The 19254-nt window shown below is 39.7% G+C and overlaps 1 protein-coding gene across 4 annotated transcripts in view; it reads right to left on the bottom strand.

The window, feature by feature from the left end:
- The window catches only part of zbbx (zinc finger, B-box domain containing), a 58706-nt gene extending 39870 nt beyond the window's left edge, over positions 1-18836 (bottom strand). For 2 of the 4 annotated variants that reach the window (XM_042414452.1, XM_042414453.1), the window contains exons 1-7: positions 18424-18836; positions 16528-16651; positions 15927-16040; positions 6412-6514; positions 5718-5769; positions 5160-5269; positions 2155-2250 (exon numbers count right to left, since the gene is read on the bottom strand). In XM_042414452.1, coding sequence (XP_042270386.1) covers positions 2155-2250; positions 5160-5269; positions 5718-5769; positions 6412-6514; positions 15927-16040; positions 16528-16592 — 540 coding nt within the window. In that variant the 5' untranslated portion in view covers positions 16593-16651; positions 18424-18836. The remainder of the gene's footprint in view (positions 1-2154; positions 2251-5159; positions 5270-5717; positions 5770-6411; positions 6515-15926; positions 16041-16527; positions 16652-18423) is intronic. The other 2 variants (XM_042414454.1, XM_042414451.1) reach the window with 2 other exon arrangements.
- Positions 18837-19254: the final 418 nt, after the last annotated feature.

The raw sequence follows: 19254 nt of genomic DNA, 5'->3' as shown, positions 1-19254 counted from the left end.
ATATATATATATGTGTGTGTGTGTGTGTGTCTCTGTGTGTGTAAAGTGTGTATGACTTTATTCCAACATGGTGGCTACCCAGTAACTACAGTGTGTTGACCCACCCCGCAGTTAGGTAGCACATGAACTGAGAGCTATCTACAAGAGATGAGCTATACTGCACAAGCACTAGTTAATAGTGTGCTGCTCTATACATAAACACACTAAAAAGCTTCTGTAGGGAGACAAATACATTTACAGGCACATACACAGTCATACAGACATGCACACAGAATGCACACAGGGGTACACATAAAGAAACCAATTTCGAAAGATAAACCACAGGATGTATATTCACAAAGCCATTTCCATGCACTCACAAACAAAGTGCACATCATAGCATAGTCCATCTCTTTGTGAGTACTTCTATATGAAAATAATAGCACCCAAGAAAACAATAACATAGGAAGTTGGCAAAATCAAACACATCCTGGGAGGGAAAAACAGTACACATAGCAGAAAACAGAAGACGCATATAAGCCAAGAGTACATAATTGCATAAAACATAGATACAAGCACACAAACACACACACAAGTCAGTGGCCATGATGAAAACATTCATTCCAAACATAATATGAACCCAGTAAGAATAGAAACATTGAAGCGGAACAAACCTCCATACCACAAAGACATCTATCCAGCTACTAAAGCACCAGAGCTGAATATGGCAAAGCACATTCTCTCTAGTCACCTGCATGAACACAGCCAGTCAATTTAGCTCAGTTGAATGTGAAGCGAACATAACGGCTAGGTCTTGCCATGAAATAGGACCATAATATCATGGGCCAGCGCAGTTATCTGCTGTTGTGGGGCCGCGGTGAACCAGATAACAGGTCCGCATGCAACATAAAATATTTCACCAAAAAAAAAGGACATTAGTGGACTCGCTTCTTCAACCCCACAAAAACATCATTGACAATTTGAAGAGAGTTTATTTGAGAAGTTGTTTTGAGCAAAACCTACCAAAGGTGACAATTTAGTGCTTTTGATGTCAGCTAGACAACATAAATATTTACTAGTTGGTTATATATTCCCATCTCTAGAAACCTGAACAATAATACAACATGAGTAATATGTGCTGAACAACCCATACTGTCTCATTTGAATCTGACATGATTTTAATTTATCAACAAGGGAAATCTTAAAAATCCATATAATTAATAGGTGTTTTGACAACGCAGCATGTTCTACCTCACTTGGTAAAGCTATGAATAAATGAGGTTCCCTAAAAATGCTTTCCATACAATTTTTTTATAGGCCATTGCTTTATAAATTCAGTCCATTGTTTAAGCATGTGTGTGTGAGTGTGTTTGCTGGTGTAGTACCACTTGTTTGTGTCCTGAATTCTGGTAGTAGCACATTGTTCATGTACACGTGTTCGCTATATCCATACATACATACATACTGTAGAGCTTTGAGAAATGTAGCTTTTGTATGGATTTGCGTCTATAGATCTGTCACAATATTCAGACATGTTTTCTATGGCAATATACACAGAAATCACTCGGATACGTTCAATTACTTGATAAAAACACAAGTGTGTGGGCGTAATCAAACTCTCTGAGAACTGACCTGCTGTCTTGTCTCTCTGTCTTTTCTTTGACTGAAGACTGCTGTTCCTGGTCTTTGGTTGGCTGCTGCCTAAGGCTTGTTCTCTGTCTCAGTGTGAGTGTGTGTGTGTGTGAATGTGTGCATGCCAGTGACCAGACTGAGCTCTTGTGGTCAAGGCCTTTACTAATGAGGGACATCCATTTTGTTATCGGGTTCCCAAACATAATAAAACTGCAACAGCACAACATACACACTGACACATACATACATAGATAGTGCAGCCTTTTTTCTTCCACTTAATCGTGTGTGTGTGTGTGTGGTTGTGTGTGTGTGTGAAAGTGAGATGGGGTGCAGAAGCAGCGAAAGAGGGAAAAGATGAGAGGATGAGATAAGTAGACTTAGGAATGCAAGAAATGCAAGAGAAACAGTGAGTGAAGCAGAAGGAGAATGGGATCAGAAGAGATATTATTGAAAATATCTGTGAAAGAGAGACAGAGAGAAATAGAGAGACACAGATACAGACAGAAGAGGAGATAGACTTGATGGAAGTAAGACCAAGCTCACCTGAATGGGGATCATTCTGTGGAGCTTCAGTGCCCCCTTCTGGTGAAATTTGGCAAAGCAGCCAACGCAGTAGGACTCTGTGCATTCGGCACACATCTACAATACAGAGACACACAGTGCTTTTAGTGCGTGCGCGCATGCGTGTGTGTGTGAATATCTGAAAGAGTGAAGATCTGTGTGTTTATGTTTATGAGTTTATGTGTCTTAAGAGGTTAAGCAGATCATAAAAGGAGTGGTTATGTATATGTATTTACATTATGAGCATGTGTGAAACTGGTAAGTAAGCAAGTAATAGTAATATTTCTTAAAGATTTAAACCTAAAGCCAGATATCTTTTCCTTTCCTCTAACCTCAATCTTGCCAAACAAACTTTGACAGCAGGGATGAATATTGAAATGGACTCTCTGGCAGGATGCTGTGTGTGTGTGTGTGTGTGTGTGTGTGTGTGTGTGTGTGTGTGTGTGTGTGTGTGTGTGTGTGTGTGCATGTGTGTGCATGTGCATGTGCATTGTGTGTGTGAGACTGTGTGAGTGAATGCATCTTAAGGGAGGTCATTATTATTTCTATCTGTGAGAATCTGTTCTTATTAGTGGGGAAAAGTCCTTGCATCAGCAGGTTGGAGAGATAGGCCAAGACCGGGTGGACGGAGCATACAGGCGAGTCCAGGAGGAGAGAAGATACCGAATGAGAGGGGAAGATACAGGGGAGGGAAAGGGGAGGGGCGCACATGTCAAATTCATGTAGTACAGTTTTGTGTCCTTTCTGTAGAAGCAGCACAAACTCTACTTTTCCATAGTGGGAATTTGAATGTTCTTTTGTAACAGTGTGACATATTTGGGGATCTTCCCTCATAGCCCCTGTCTCGCTCACCAGCATAACTGCTACTTTGTCACCAGTTTATTCATTGCTTATTGTAACTGATAACCAAGCAAAACAAGGCAAACAAAAAAACTCACTATTCCATACAAATTCATTATGGATCAACAAAGGTCATACAGTACAGTGCAAATTTATACCAGAAGATTCACCAATTAATCCCGCTCCTTTCTTTTTACTTTTTTATCCCTTCTTCTCCCCCTTTTAGTTCTTTATTATGTATTCATTAATGCATGTATACATTTATTTATGTTTATTTATTTATCTTTCCTTCTTCTTCGCCCTATATTTCCTTTCCCAGCCATACTTTCTTAACCATCACCAATACTTCCTTTCTTAGCCATATCTGTGTGTATGTGTGTGTGTGTGTGTATACATGCAAGCTTACAGCTGTGACATTGCCCTTTAATGGTCCCATAAAGCAAGGCCTCATTTCCCCTCTCAGGCCTAAGGACAAATTACAGCCACTCCCGAGGGACTAGGCATCCCTATCAGGCTGCGAGCGGCATATCACTGCGCTCTCCTGTGCTCTGCTGAAGGAAATGAGTTCCTTTTTTTTTTTTTTTTACCCTGGATGACTCTGAAATACAGCACAGGGCTAGACATGGAGTGTGTGCGTGTGTGCACATCTGATTTTGGTAAACCCTGTGTCATTATGTGTGAGTCATAGTTTAAAACAAGCCCAGATGTGTATGTGACTATGTGCTCGTATCTATGCACGTGTGTGCACTTGTGCACTTAAGTGCAGTTCCAGACAGAATGGCAGAGACAGTCATAACGCTTGCCATTATTGCCATCATTATAGGGCATAAGGGCTATTGAAAACGTGTGTGTGTGTGTGTGTGTGTGTGTGTGTGTGCATGTGTGTATTGTGTGTATTTGTGTGTGCCTTTAGCCTATATGCTTACCCAGACTACTATGAGCATTGCCATTAAGCCCATCACTATGGGGCACTGGGGGCATCAAGCCCTTCATTGGACAATTCAGTTCCATCATCATCAAATGCACAATCAAGCAAATTACCGCATTATATTTTAACGTAATGTGTGTGCTGCACTTAAAATAACTTCCATGACAGAAGGGGCAGAAAACGGCGGCTGTCAGCTCAATCAGTTTAACCCCTCCCTCTCATTCATTCCCTCTATCAATCTCTTTCTCGCCCCGATTGCTCTCATTCTCTCTCTCACTGTCTGTCTGAAGCATCAGTTATTCAATGCTTAACTCCTCAGCGTCATGGTCAGACATACAGTAGGATAGGAATTACATGAGTAGCTGAGGATCTAGAGGGCGGGGATGTGGGAGCAACTGGTCATCAAGAATGTATTACTCAGCTTAGTTTGCCACAGTCCATTATACACATATACACACACACACACAGTATGGCAGTACCTGAGCAGTAGCGGCTGAAGAATGAGAAAGAATAAACAATGGTGCCCTCAGAGGTCTCAAGTATCGATAAATGGATCCAGCTAAACTGTTATCAGTGCAAACACAAGCACACAGATAGACCAGCAGATAGGACAGTGGAGGCACAGCAAGAGAGAGGCAAAGAGAGGAGAGAAAAAGAGAGATAAACATGATGGAGGGAGCGGAGAAAGAAAGAGACACACAGGCAAGGATATGGCAGAGAGGAAAAGGGGGGAGGGGGAAAGAGGAGAAAAGGTGTTAATGTGTGAGACAGAAAGGCGAGTAAACACATAAAGCAAGGAGAAAAAAGTAAAAGCAGGGTGGGAGATAGCGGGCATCTGGATGACAGAGGGAGATAACGGCTGATGCAGGAGGTAGAGAAAGAACAGAAATATCGAAAGAGACAGAGGGCAGAAGAGGTGACAGTATAGCAGAAGAAAGAAATGAACAGACAGACTGAGATTGACGAACACAGAAAAAAGGGAGAAAGGGAAAGAAAGACAGAAAGTGAGAAATTCAGCATTTTAGCTATGAGAATAAGTAAGGTTATTTGACTCCTGGTGTTTTTAACCACTTGTCTGTGTGTGTGTGTATGTGTATCAGTTTGATGAGTGTTACTAAGTTATCAGGAAATTCTTAAATTCTCCAACATTGGAGTTAGAAGATTTTTAGTCCTACAATGTCTTTTCTTTGTGTCTGTGTGTGTTTATTTGTGTGCATACTAGTCCGGCACTCCTGACTTCACACTGTCCACATATTGTTCCCTTCAGCCTGTTCTTTCTTGTTGTCCGATGACCGTTGGTAGGGGGCAGAGGCGGCGGCTGAGGTGGGACTAAAAAGAGCGAGTACATTGTCGTTAAAACTTAGCAAGGGGATTTCATTTAACATTATTGACATTTAAATGATATTTATGTAACTACCTGCAAGTCCAACAATAAAGAAGAGACAGAAAGAGAGGCACCATCAAAAATACAGTGCAGTATATATCGCAAAATTTCTGCCTCAGGCATGATCAAAACATTAATAATTCTGCCAAGATTGGCTGGTTAGAAAGATCCATCTTTAACAAGATAACTCCACAGTCAGGCCCCTGTCCACACAACTTTAAACCAGTTCCCAGGGTGCAGCTCTGTAGCTAATATTGAATGCTAACCTCCATGTGGAGAGCAGAAAGAATTTTACTACAGGGTAGTGTATCAATGGACCAAATATTTTTGAGTGCACATCCATGTCAAGTCTACCTGGTGCAGGTAATGCACAGCTGAAGCCCCGGTACTCACCTGTCAGTGGTTCATCCTTCAACAGTCGGATCTTCACCTTGCCTGCTGACAGCTGTTCAGAAGACAGGAAGACACAAATCAGTGGCGACAGTGTTTTGTCTTGTTTAGGCTCTCAGCTTCCTCACTCTCCTGCACAGGCTTTTTTATGATTGGATATATGTATGTAAACATCTTTGTGTATATTTTATTTTATATCTTTTACATCACAGCATTTTTTATAAGCAAACAAGAACATGAAGAATTAAAAATCTCCTATACATGATGTTCTTTAATATACTTTCTGTGTCAGTGTTATGAAATTAGTTAATTTATTCTTGATTGCTCTTTAGTACGTTGACCAAATCATCAACTCGACATCTCTTTGAATGTGTCCCATTAAATTTAGAATATAGAAATTAGATGTTTTCATGTTTGTATTTAGATTTTGTATCAAATTATAACAGTCTACACTGTTGTTATTGCCTATCGATATGGAATCAGTCTTTTTTGACAACTATTCTACCACCACCTTTTACACCGGGACAATTAACAACAGGGGCTGGGCCATCCACAATTTATGTGTATGAATCGGTGAATGTTGATATGTGTTGTAAAGCACTTTGATTGGTTGGTAGACTAGAAAAGTGCTCTATAAATGCAGTCCATTTACCATAAAAATAATAACCACACATATAGATAGATAGATTTCTCTTACCTTTTGAAGTGTGTTCTCCTTGTTCTTCTTGGTGCTATTTGTCAGAGAACTGCTGTTTAAGGAACCACATTGTCCAGACTTCCATCTAAATCCTCCTGAATGTCTACATAGACAGAGAGACGAGGACAGACTATTTTTTTGGAAATTGTAAATCAACAATCATGAAATACATTCCATTTGAATTTGATAGGCAAAGATCATCTATCATAACTACGCCATTTCTACAAAATGAGAAGAGGGACAGTGATTATATCTGTTTCAGTTCTTGATTTTATTTGTTTATGCTTCTTTTTTCATGAAGATATATTTTCCATATCCTCAAAATGTTAAAGACATTCTTATATTTGATCTACATTAGAATATTTGGGTATGGGAGCTGTAAAAATAGTAGTCAAAATCTTTCATTAACCATAAAATGCAACACCAGCACAGACACACACATCAAAAGATCAAAAGAATCAAAAGAAGACTTTTTTTCCCAATTTTCTCAGATAAATTCATATTATACTTTAGGGCTTTGGTAGCATACAGTATATACCAATAAAGCATAGTGAGTGTGGAGTAGAGCTCCACATTAACTGCACAAACCAGAACAAAATGATTTTTCAAACGGTATTAGACTTAACAAAAACTGCAGTGCAAACACCTTCCTATTCCTGTATTTCCATTGGGGTGAAAGTGAAGTCAGGATACATGTAACAAAACTCAGAATTAATGCATTTTAATCCACTGAAGTACCCAAAGAGACTGAAGCTTTTTAATAACAGTGCCAGGCTTTAAGTGGAGGAGAAGGAACTAATGTCAAGAAAAAAGATAATAATATTAGCATGAAAAAGTGTAGCAGCACCATGTAACTAAATCCTAAGTCCCTAAGGCTAAATCTGTACAAAAAAAAAAAAATACAAAAGAAATTTAGAAAATCACTTTGTTCCATTAACAGAAAAGAGTGTTTAATTTATCACAACATGGCCCTTGTGTTGTTAAGAGGACTTGGAACAAGGGAAAGCACTTTGCCACACGCCCTTACATACAGAGGAGAATTTGGATTTGCCATTATAAATTATGCACATATACAGTGTCATATGAGCATAAAATTTCACGTTTTCCCATCTCGTCCGAGTGGAGGTAAACTGAATCTCACACGTAAAAACAGAACACTACAAGTTACAGGAATTATACCTATCCAAACATAAACACACACAGATAGATGCAGACGCAAATACATGAACATGAATGCAGGTGCACATGCACGCACATATATGCACACACTGACTCCTGTCAGTTGCAGAAAGTGAAGGCAAGGCAAGTCCATTTGTATAGCACATTTCAACAACAAGGCAATTCAAAGTGCTTTTACGAAAACAAAAGCATCAAGACAAAGTGCAGAAGTAACACATTATGAAAGGACATTTAAATTCAATTAAAATAGTTATTAAAGAGTAAAGACAATAGAAAATAAGCTAAAATAGAATAAGACAGATACGACAAATATGATAATAAGTGAAGAAATGGATGGATACTCATTTAGACGTGAGTTATTCATGCCCATGTTGTTGAATTATTTATGCTATTTGTGCTATTGTGATGTCTGGCTGTCTTTGAAAGAAGTTTATTTTGGATTGAGCTGGCAGCCAGTCAAGGCACGAGAAGTCAGATTCTATTTGTGTGTGTGTGTGTGAGAGAGTGTCTCTCTGTGTCTGTGTGTGTGTGTGTGTGTGTGTGTGTGTGTAAATGTGATGGCAAGAGTTGCCAACACCCCTGACACCATTGCTGTGCTGTGCTGACACTGAGGGTGGGCGTCAGGTAATCACCCTGGCGACATCACCTTGGCAACTGGACTGTCGCTAAGGGAGACAGCTGAAGCACGCCCCTGTCGGTGTAGGATGACAGGGTGTCCCTTCAGGACATGCGACCTGGAGAGATAAAGTGTGTGTGTTTGTTTGTGTATCTCTGTGGACTTGGCATTACGTAACAAAGATCTCATTATCTTATCCACACAGAGACACACTTAGTTACATTCACACACACATACGTACTTGAGTATACAGTACAAACACTTCAAAATAATAATTAAGTTGTTTTTAGAGACATACAGATACAGACACATTCATACAGTCAATGTTTATCTGTCTTATGAACACACAAATATGCGCACACACATTTCTAGACCGCTCCAAACTGCAAAGTTTAATCAGAACAACCAAAGTTCTTTTCCAAAACTTTAAACTAACAATAACAGCATTTGTGTGTGTTTCTATATTTGCGTGTGTCTGTGTGTATGTGCATGTGTGTGTGCGGGCGTGTGTGCGTGCGTGCGTGTGTGCGTGTGTGTGTGTGTGTGTGTGTGTGTGTGTGTGTGTGTGTGTGTGTAAAGGAGAGACAGAGATAAAAAGTGATTTTGTTGACTTCAGTCTGCAAAGCCAGCAACACAGTGAGAGTGACATTCAGTGGCCTGACCACACTTACACACATTCACACACTACTATCACATGTCGCTGTGCACCTTTCGCTGCCCAGTGAACGGATAGCAGATGACAACCTCTGACTCACAGCTTTCATATTGGAAACAAACATCAAATGCGACACCAAATACCACCTAGTCAAAAAACATTTTCTTAGCAAAGTCAAAGTGGAAGAAACACAGCGAGGAGTGCAGTTTCACTTTGGCTTAGATCAAGCTCATATTTCCAAACGATATACAGATATATTGCAATGGGAGGAGGAAAAATGCCAAATGATTCAATGTTACCCGAGGCGAACACCACCTGTTGTACCTGGACACACTCGAGCCTGACTTACACAAGGACATACACACAAACAGACACATGGCTATATCAACCTTAACTGGCCTATCTCGCCCAAAGGGAGAACTGACAACATCTGCGTCCCCCTACCACACACACACATGCAAATGCGCACACACTTTGAAGTCTAATGCCAAAGGAACTGTGTCATCTCTCAATTCCCTCCCTCCCAGTGTGAGATGAGCGGTGAGGGCAAAAACAGAAAGAGTTGAGACATGAGAGAAACTTACCAAAGGCAAGAAAAATTCATTCCAATAGACACAAAGGTCGACACATTTTAGTCCAGAATGAGCAGTGTCAGGTCACAGGGTCAACACACATGTATGCAAGTGCAGAATGAAACAGGCACAAAGAACTACTCAAAAAGAAAAAAGGAAGGCTGGAAAAGGGAGGAAGAAAGGGAGGAAAAAAAGCCAATAGACAGAAGAAGCACAGCAAAGGAAGCAAGAAAAAAGGGAACCTCAACTGTACTTTTAGATAAGGCGAGTGCTAGTGTCTGTAAGCCTTGTAGGCCTAAAGACAAAGCTACATTAAATCTGCGACTTGGGCAGGCCAAAACAGAGAATGATGTACTGCGTTTGCCCCAAGCCGCCGGCCTGGCTTTATTATCGCCTGTGTAGTCTTCACAAAGTGATTATACAACACCTCCTCTCAGCAAACTGAATTTGTCCGCCTATTCTTTGGTACGTGAGAGTGTTTGTGTGTGAAGCCCGACTCTAAGACAAAGATGAACAATTCATCTACTCCGGGAGCTATACGATCTGAGAGACAAGCAGAGAGAGAAAAACAGAGTGGTGCATAACACAGATACACAGTACACTGCACAGCTTGAGCATAAATCACAGCTTGAGGATCTACAATAAAGACTTGTCAAAGATACATTTGCATGTTCTGAGAGGACTAGACATGTAAGGGAAGAAGCTTAGAGAAAATCCAGGTAACTAGCACATCATACACCAGAACACCTGATTAACAGCTCTCCAACCATCCTTATATCCTACATCAATCAGAGACGAACTGAGGAGAAACTACTTCCTCTTTTTTCAATTGGGAGTGAACCAATTTATTGTGCTACCCACAGCTTTCAGACAAAAGGTAGGAAGGGATTGCAGCAACAGTAATGTTGGGTTCTATTGTAAAAGTCTGACAGGACATTCGCATCTGTTTTATTTTGGTACCTAATAATCCAATTTACTCCATGACTGCTCCTCTTCAATCCGAGTTCATGTGTTTACAGCTTAGTGAAGATTCACATGACATTTCACACAAATCGTTCTAACTCCCTGTATCCTCTTTTTTCCCAGTGTGCCGACCGCTTTGCAAGAATGTCAACCAGCAAGACAGCAAATATACAACACAGACTGAGTTTGGAAAAACTGCTTATGGTATGAGAGTATGTTGAACTCAAAAAGCAGTAGTTAAATATCCAGGTAGCACAACTAATCTGCTGACCCATTCCAAGTGACACACTTGCTGTTAGTGACAGGGTCCCAGCTTCCCCTCTTCATCTCTGCCCAGAAGTAGCACTAAAAATGAAAAAGGTGTTAAAATGTTCTCCAATGCTCTTCTTGACAACAGTTCTGCACAGTCCACACTGATTAGTGACACCACTGCACATGAAAACAAATCAACGACGGCCTGTATGAAGGAAAATGTTGACTAACTTTCTTTTCTAAAAATTAGAAAAGATAATAATTCTAAAAAAAAAATTTCAGTTACCAGTCACCTCACTGCCACATTATTTTCAGAGCACACGCTATAGTTGAGTCAGATGAGTCTTCTTCCTACCTTCACAAACTCCTTCTCATACATACACAAACTCTCGCTACATCTTTCCACCTCTTTCAAGCTGGCTCACACACAGATATAAAATATTTATCCAGATAGTAAAGGAGTATACTGTAATATCTCAAAGAAATAGGGCATAAGCTGGATTCCTGTCCTGTAGCAGAGTTGAGTGTGTCTTTACTGATTAAAGAAAACAAGACAGACAGAACCAAAAAAGTGTAATACCTCTGCAAAGTCATAAAAAAAACACACATACACACACACAAACATAAATGTCATTATTTATGGAGGGCTAGTATCAAAATCATACACTGGCAACCGCAAACACACCTTGGGGCTGGTGAAGCGGTAAATGTTGCAGTATTTCAGTAAGACAGGAAACACTGTGTTTATCATTCGTGCAGCCTGGACAAGATGGCCCTCTCCCCATACTGATGTATGGCTTCTTAATTAGGGCTGGTCCTCCACTGAGAAACAAAGTAGTACTCACATATAATGACATACATAGACACAACACACACCCCAAAACAATAAATACATTAACCCACAATCTAAAGCATTCATTGCCTGGTTTGTGATGATATATGAATTTGAACCAATAGGAATACATCATGTGGGAAGACTACCTCTCATCATACCTCAGCTCTAAATCTCTGATATTGCTATTAGCTGTTTGGCTGTGAATGTGTGTGTGTGTGTGTGCGTGTGTGTGTGTGTGCCTTATAGGGACAAAAAGCAAGTCCCTTTAACTTAAATCATTAACTTTACGGGTGAAGACTTAGTTTAAAGTTGAGGTAGGTTTAGGGTTATATTAAGGTTTGTGTAAGGGTTAGAGTTAGGCAAATAGTGGTTATGGTTAAGAGTTAATATAAGTCTCCAGCAATCTGTGGAAAGGAGTCTGTGTATAATATACATACTCTGCATCTCCCTAAAGTTGTCCCTGAGTTATGTGCTCATATATCGTGATATACATCCCTATTACACTGTTCTCCATAACTTCACATTGGGTAACACATTTCAGAGTTATTAATGAAATGAGATGAAATGAGGTGAACTGGGAATGGGGAATAAAACAATCACATTAATAACCCATGTTTGTTTTCATTCTGCAAATTAATTTCCTGCTCACACAGGCTAGAATGCCCCTCAATCTGGATTTGTTGGATAATAGACATAGTAATGGGCCAGGTAGATACTCTATAATGAAATGGTGAGGAGAAATAAATGCTATTTTGTGTGAGCTATCCAGTACATTAATACTGTAAATTAATATGAAGATGTGCACGTAAGGATTTTACATGTTTAATCAACTTATACACACAGACACTCACACAAAATAGGAATGGACCAATATCATTTTGTGGTAGCTTGCGTTTATGTGTCTCTATGTGTATGTGCCTGTTAACAATGCACATGATGTCCAATTATATTTGAAAATGCTGTGAACCATCCTAATTAAAACCCACTGATTTTTCTTTTATTACCAAGCATCTAACTAAAATGGAAGTGGTCTCTGTCTGTCTGTATACTGTATGTCTGTCTTTCGATTTTCTTGACAACCATTCATCCGATCGACTTCACACTTGGCGGGAGTATTCCTGAGACCCAAGGAAGCGCGGTGTTGAGTGTGAAGTTGTTTGAATGAGTAGTTCTTGAAAAAGCTGCAAGCAGCAATACTGGAGGCCCGTTCCGAACAGGCACGTTTTGAAAAGGCATTGCACTAGACAGAATCAGAGATGTACTGCTGAGTGTGTATATGTCAGAGTGTGATGACGCCAGCTTTTAGTTTGATAGCTTTTCTAAATAATTCATCCATGCTTGTTTCCAATGAATCAGTTACACCAGATGTGGCCCAAGATGGCAGCCGATATGTCACCAACATATATCGGCAACTACTTTACAGAAAAGTTTATCACTAAAAATGTCAAATGTAAAAATGTTGGGATGAAATGTTGAGGACAAGCAGAAACATTTGTTTCAGTTGTTAATGATCAAGTTGCACAGTGACTCAGGCAGTTTCATTACCTGTAAGCCTTGCTCCAGTATGATCTCAGTCCAGTCTACACTTATGTGAATATGAAAAGGTCTCTGTTAAATGTGGAAACAAATCTCAGAATTTGTCAAATGAGAGATGAACTTGGGATTTTGGAAAAAATATCAGTTATGGTTTGCTTGAAATGTTTATCTACATTGGTGCAAAACTTCAAAGAAACATCCTAATCTATGAAATTAACATTGCATTCTTTGTCATAAGAGTAGCTCTTGTTTATTTTGTTTTTTTTAGATGACTAACAACCCAGTTTCTAACTGAAGGGCAGCTGCTTGTGTTCTGAATGCTCACTGAACTGTATCATGGGAATAACATATGGTTCATCTGTTTTGAAGTGTGATTTTTACAAGTCTCTGGAACAGCACACTTCTTACTTCTACCACTGGCTTGTATAATTCCTACCTTTGTCATAACTTAGCATCCCAAAGTTAAATAAATATATGAGAAGTATTTAAAGAAATAAATACAAGCATTTGCTAGGCAACACTGCACATGTTGCACCAGAAAATATGTGAGTCTTGGTTATTTCCCTGCAATTACTCTAAAGAGTTGTGACAGTTATATATGGCACTGTTGCAAACAAACTTAAGCCTTACTGAAAATATAGCGGCAATTATGGAACCAACCAGAAGCATGTCAAGCAGAATACATTGCAGACAGCTACAATCAAGACCTGCAGTTTTGATTATGGTTGGGAATAGTAAAGAACTAAAGACACACAAGTCATGTCCTAATAATATCATTTTATTTTACTGTAAATTTCAACAGTTCCCAGTAAAGTTGTGTACAAGTTTATGTAGGGTTCCACTGACCTTTAGAATAGCTCGCCATACGGTCATGAGCTTTCCTTTTTTCCTTCCATAGCAACCTTTTTCTTGACCTTTATAGGTAGAGAAGTCACTGACCCCCCCTCTCTCTTGTTTAGTCTCTTCCTATATCTATCTCTGTTATTCTGTGCCTCTACTTTCTTTGTTGCTTGCTCTTTTACAGCAGTTGCAGTCTTTTTCCTATCTTCTTTACCTCTCTCACTGACTCGTGTCTCTCCATTAGTCACCTGCCCTGTTCCCTGTGTGTTTAACTGATAGTCCATCTCCTTACCCGCTGTAATTCTTGGCCTCTTGTCAGTTTATCCTCTGGTTTTCATCCACAGACTAATGTTCAAGCAGAGCGAGCAAACCAGGACCTGGAAGCCGCTCTACAATGTGTCACTGCCTCTAACCCCACCTCCTGGAGTTCCCATTTAGCCTGGATCTAGTATGCCCAAATTTCCCTCACCAGTGCAGCTACAGGTCTTTCTCCTTTTGTGTCCACTCTGGGTTATTTGCCTCCTCTGTTTTCTTCCCAAGAAGGAGGGACTGCAGTCCCCTCTTTCCAGACACACCTCCGCCATTGCGGTAAGCTCTGGATCAGCTGCTCCCATCAGCTGACACAAAAAAGCATATTGCTGACCGTTACCGGACTCCTGCACCAACATATCAACCAGGTCAGAAAGTTTGGCTTTCCTCTAAGAACATCCCACTTAAGACAGTTTCCAAGAAACGCTCACTTCGCTTTGTTCGACTGTTTGTTGTGGAGAGCATTGTGAGCCCCTTAGCAGTTAAGTTAAAACTATCCAGTACCATGAGAATACATCCCACATGCCATGTTTCCCAGCTTAAACCAGTCGCTCATCCACTCATCAGAAGCCTGCAGTATTTAAACCCCGAGTCCTGCACTCCACTCTTCGCCAGATTGTTCTCTGTACTACGTGGTTCATCGCCTCCAGCCCTTCCAGTCTGCCTGTTCAGCTCGGTGTCTCGCTTGTCTCCTGTGTCTGCCGAGGACTCTGTTCACAGCCTGCAGTATTCCACTACCTGCCCTGGCTCAGCTACTGTTACCACTGCCTGCCCCGCTTCACCGATCAGAATCAGCTGCATCTACAACTTTATAATAAACTGCCTTTGTTTGAACTTTTACAACGCCTCTGTGTCTGAGCTCTGCTCTTGGGTCCAGAATTATTCACATTTAATTATGACAAACCCTGGATTAAGTGTGTGTGTGAAAAGGGGCTAAGTTATCCCAAGGTCAACTCTTAGCCCAAGGCTAAGGAAAGCCCTGGGCTAAGAATATGCAGTGTGAAAAGCCCTATTGAGTATCTATTTTGTTATGGTTTAAAGCAGAGAAATCAATGTTTCAATGGAAAATACAGAAATGCTAACAACACAGCTTTTTGTTTTGTCATTGTCAATCAATGTCATTAATTGTGCAATGATTTTTTAAATGAAGTAAAAGACATTTTAATTTTATGTAAGGATGTTGATCTTATTTCAGTAATATCTAAGATCGCACTGGCAGTTACTGTGGCCAAGATACAGGTACAATTTAATATCTACACATGCCTAATCTAATACTGTATATTCCAGGACTAAATTTAATGGCAATCAGGCATGTAGTTGCTGAGTTGTTGAGGTCAAAATGTTGGACAGTCAGACAGAGTAACAGATGAACAGCTCCATCCTCAGAGCCTTGTAGCTATTAGGGTTTTCAGCATAAAAGCTCACACCACATCAAAGTAATAACAAAGAAAATTTTCATTCAATGAAGTGCAGACTACAAAGGAAGCAGTAAAATTATATGTGCAGTAAATTGAAACGTGATTCAGGAATATGAATCTCCTCTCTCTATAGTTTTCTTTTACACCTGCTACAGCCCATCATGAACGTATTTATTCCCTGTCCTCTCTTTCTCTCTCCTCCCTCGCTACCTCTTTCATTCACATCATCTACTTCTTCTTCCACCTCCCCCCCTTCAGTCTGCCCATCTCTCCTCCTCGCCAACTCTCCCTCTCCTTTCTCCCCTTTCACTACCACACTGACTGTAACACTGATACTCACCCTCTCTCCTCCTTCTCTTTACTCATGCTTTCTTTAAGCTGTTGCAGTTTCTCTTCCATCTCTTTGCTCTCCTGGGCCAGAGTCACCGTCTTCATCTGCAGTTCTTGCAGGTTCCTATGGCAACATGCACGCACACTCACATCTATGCAATCAATCAACGACAATCAATCATACAAATGACCTACTCCGTCAGATTGGACAGCCAGGCTTTCGTCAATACGTTCAATTCATCTGCTGCACTAGCAGATCCCTGTTGCCATGACTGATCAATACTTTAATCAATTAGTCACTGGATCAGGGTACCACCAAGCCAGACATCAATTCAGTCAATTACCTGTTGGCAAATGAGAAACTACAGTAGAGGATTGTACTAAATTTTGCATTGGGTGTTATGAAAAAAACAAATACACTGAACACTGAACTGAAAACTGTCACAATCCAGGTCAGAAAGTTTATCTTATGGGTAACTCAATTTTGTGAAATACCCCTTATCTGTACAGATTTTGAATGGAAATTGATGGAAATAGTATGGCAGCCAAATGACCCTGATGAGCTCCTACCAAATGCCTTAAATCACATCATCGATCTTATCTCAACTTACCTGGCATTAAGCTTGACGGATTTGGCCTTGTTGTTAGGAAGCACCACAAAGTCGTTTAAATTCATGTCTCGTCTTCAGGTATTCCTCTCGCGCCTTTCACTGTGCTTTTTACAAAGAGTCTCCTCTGCAATAAAGAACAACAGTAATGGTATAAAACTGGCTATAACGCTGAGCTCAGGCTAAATCACACGCTGCCATAAATGAATGCTGCTGCAATACAATGAGCAAAATAACAGGGACAGTTTTTCTCAAATGTATAAATGTTTAAATTGTATCTGGCAGACTCACGTATATGCTTGACAAATGGCTGGCAACTTTTAGGCAGTGAAAGCCTATTAAGGGAATTATCAAAATGAAGCAGATATAATATATTAATATAGCAAGGCAGCCACACCTGCTAGCAACTCAGCTAATAGCAAAGTGACTTTAGTTGGAGGAGATTACTTCTTACTCCTTTCTACAAGATGAGTAACCTCTTAACAAAAACCCTGATATTTCACATGCAATTATAAACCAATATTTTATATGAAACCTTTTGTCCCTCAGGGTGTGGAACAGTACAGTATAGCTGACTAAATTCAGAACATTATGAAAAGTCAGCTGGCATGATACCTAATGTAAAGTATAGACCCCGTCCATGACAGATGTTTTGACTTTCTCACTGCAGGAAAAAACAAGTGGAACTCATAACATTAACAATAGCTCAGTTCCATTTAAGTGTCCCAGTAAGTCATACCAGTAAGCCATCATGCACAATGTCAGAGAAAAACTAAATGGGATGCAGCCTTTTTTGATTATTAATCACACCTGTGCTTTTCCTGCCACAACATCACATTGGCTGTGTGTAAAAATGTTGATTCTAGACATTCCAGCAGTGGTGGAAAGTAACTAAGTACATTTATTCAAGTATACTGCACTTAAGTACAATTTTGAGGTACTTGTACTTTATTTGACTATTTTCGTTTGATGCTATTTTATACTCCGCTACATTTCAGAGGGAAATATTGTACTTTCTACTCCACTATATTTATTTGACAGCCTTAGTTACTTTTCAGATGGAGATTATATAATTCACAAAATATAATATAACAAACTTTTAAAATACAACACATTATTAAAGGGTGGTTTCCAACCTTTTTGGCTTTTGATGTCTTACAAAAAGCAGTGTGTAGTCAGGCTCACATTTCAGATGTCTATGAGTTGTTAACAGCTCCAATAAATAGTGATTTTTCCCTCTAAACTTCTCCCATGGTTTCATTTCAATAAATGTTCAAAGGATCAAATATTTCACCAAAAATCAAAGATTTAAGAAAATAGTCCAAAAACTGAAAACAAATCTGTGTATCAAAACTTTGTTCTTTCTTCTTTCCTCTCCCATTAATCATCTCACCAGCCCTTAGATTCATCTGGCAACCACAGTGTTGTTGGCAACTAGCAGGCTTATAGCTGAGAATCACTGAGCCTAAGGGCTTGTTCACATCTGTTCGCTCAGTTGATTAAAGCAGGAAACAATACATTTTTTACATGTCTAGCCCAGTGGGATAGGCTATAACTTATGCTAATGTTTTTAATTGTCCATGACTATGTGTCAAATAGGAAAACATATGTTTGGCTAAATTTAAAATATAGCTTCCATGAAAAATAGATCAGACTGCAGACTAAACGTTAATACAAACAGTCGGTTTTCTACACAGCTACAGATAGGAGTTATTGCTATTAAAAGAGGTATTTCACTAATTTAATGTTGAGTAGGCCACTGGTGACTCATCTAAAAGGCCAACTGTATAACCTCGTAAAGATTACAAACACACGAATGTAACCAATAGATAGTAAAGTAACTTACCGTAACGTTACAGCACTTTATGCGTTACACACTGCTGAGAATACTTCACTTACCTCAGAGGCCTGCTTGACTCTAACTCGATTACCAGCTCGGGATGGAATTCACTCTTCAATTAAAGCATGCGTTATTGTTATTAAAACGTTTAGTTAAAACGAATATTCCAATAATTCACGCTTTGTATCTACTTCACGGTTTCACTCCAGTTTCTCTGCTTCGAGCGTTTGTGTTGAGCTACCGTTTCCATGGCAACCAAGGCATCGTTCTCTCTCGCGCTTTCGCTCTCTTTCTCGCGATAGCTCTGCATCTGGCGAGTTGTTTTGCGTTACCATGTGTTTGCTGATATGAACTTTCCAGGCTGAATTTGTTGACAAACCTTCAACTTCTTAAAAAGAATTATTATAGCGTGGCTTTGTTTGCGCAGGGAATAAACAGATCAGATTCAAAGACATCAAGTCCCCTATTGCCTCAGTAATCACGGGCAGCGGGAATTCCCATCTAATTAAAATCCTCGCAGCATCAAGATTAATTTTATTGCTCTGATTAGAGCTTTGAACCCTCGTTCTTTTTTTTTCTTCCAGCAGACTTTAGAGTTGTCTTTAGGCGTCCAAGATGATGTTGTTTAGATCTTTCATGTTGACAAGCATTAGAGATCTGACGCAAAATAATTTCCCATTAGCCCCTTAAGAAAAATGTGTATCTGATAAAAACCAAAGTGAAGGAAACAGTGTGTGTGTGTGTGTCCGCAACACGGCTTGTGTCTCTCTGTGTCTCCACAATGTATCTTTTTTTTAATCACATGTATGTACTATCAAGGAAGAATCAGCTCATCAATAGGCAAGGCCATAAAAAAGAATAAAATTTAAAGATAAAAATAAAGACAGCTG

This window comes from Thunnus maccoyii, chromosome 6 (assembly GCF_910596095.1).
Source record: "Thunnus maccoyii chromosome 6, fThuMac1.1, whole genome shotgun sequence".
Lineage (NCBI taxonomy): Eukaryota > Metazoa > Chordata > Actinopteri > Scombriformes > Scombridae > Thunnus > Thunnus maccoyii.
This window is presented reverse-complemented; position numbering and strand designations above follow the sequence as displayed.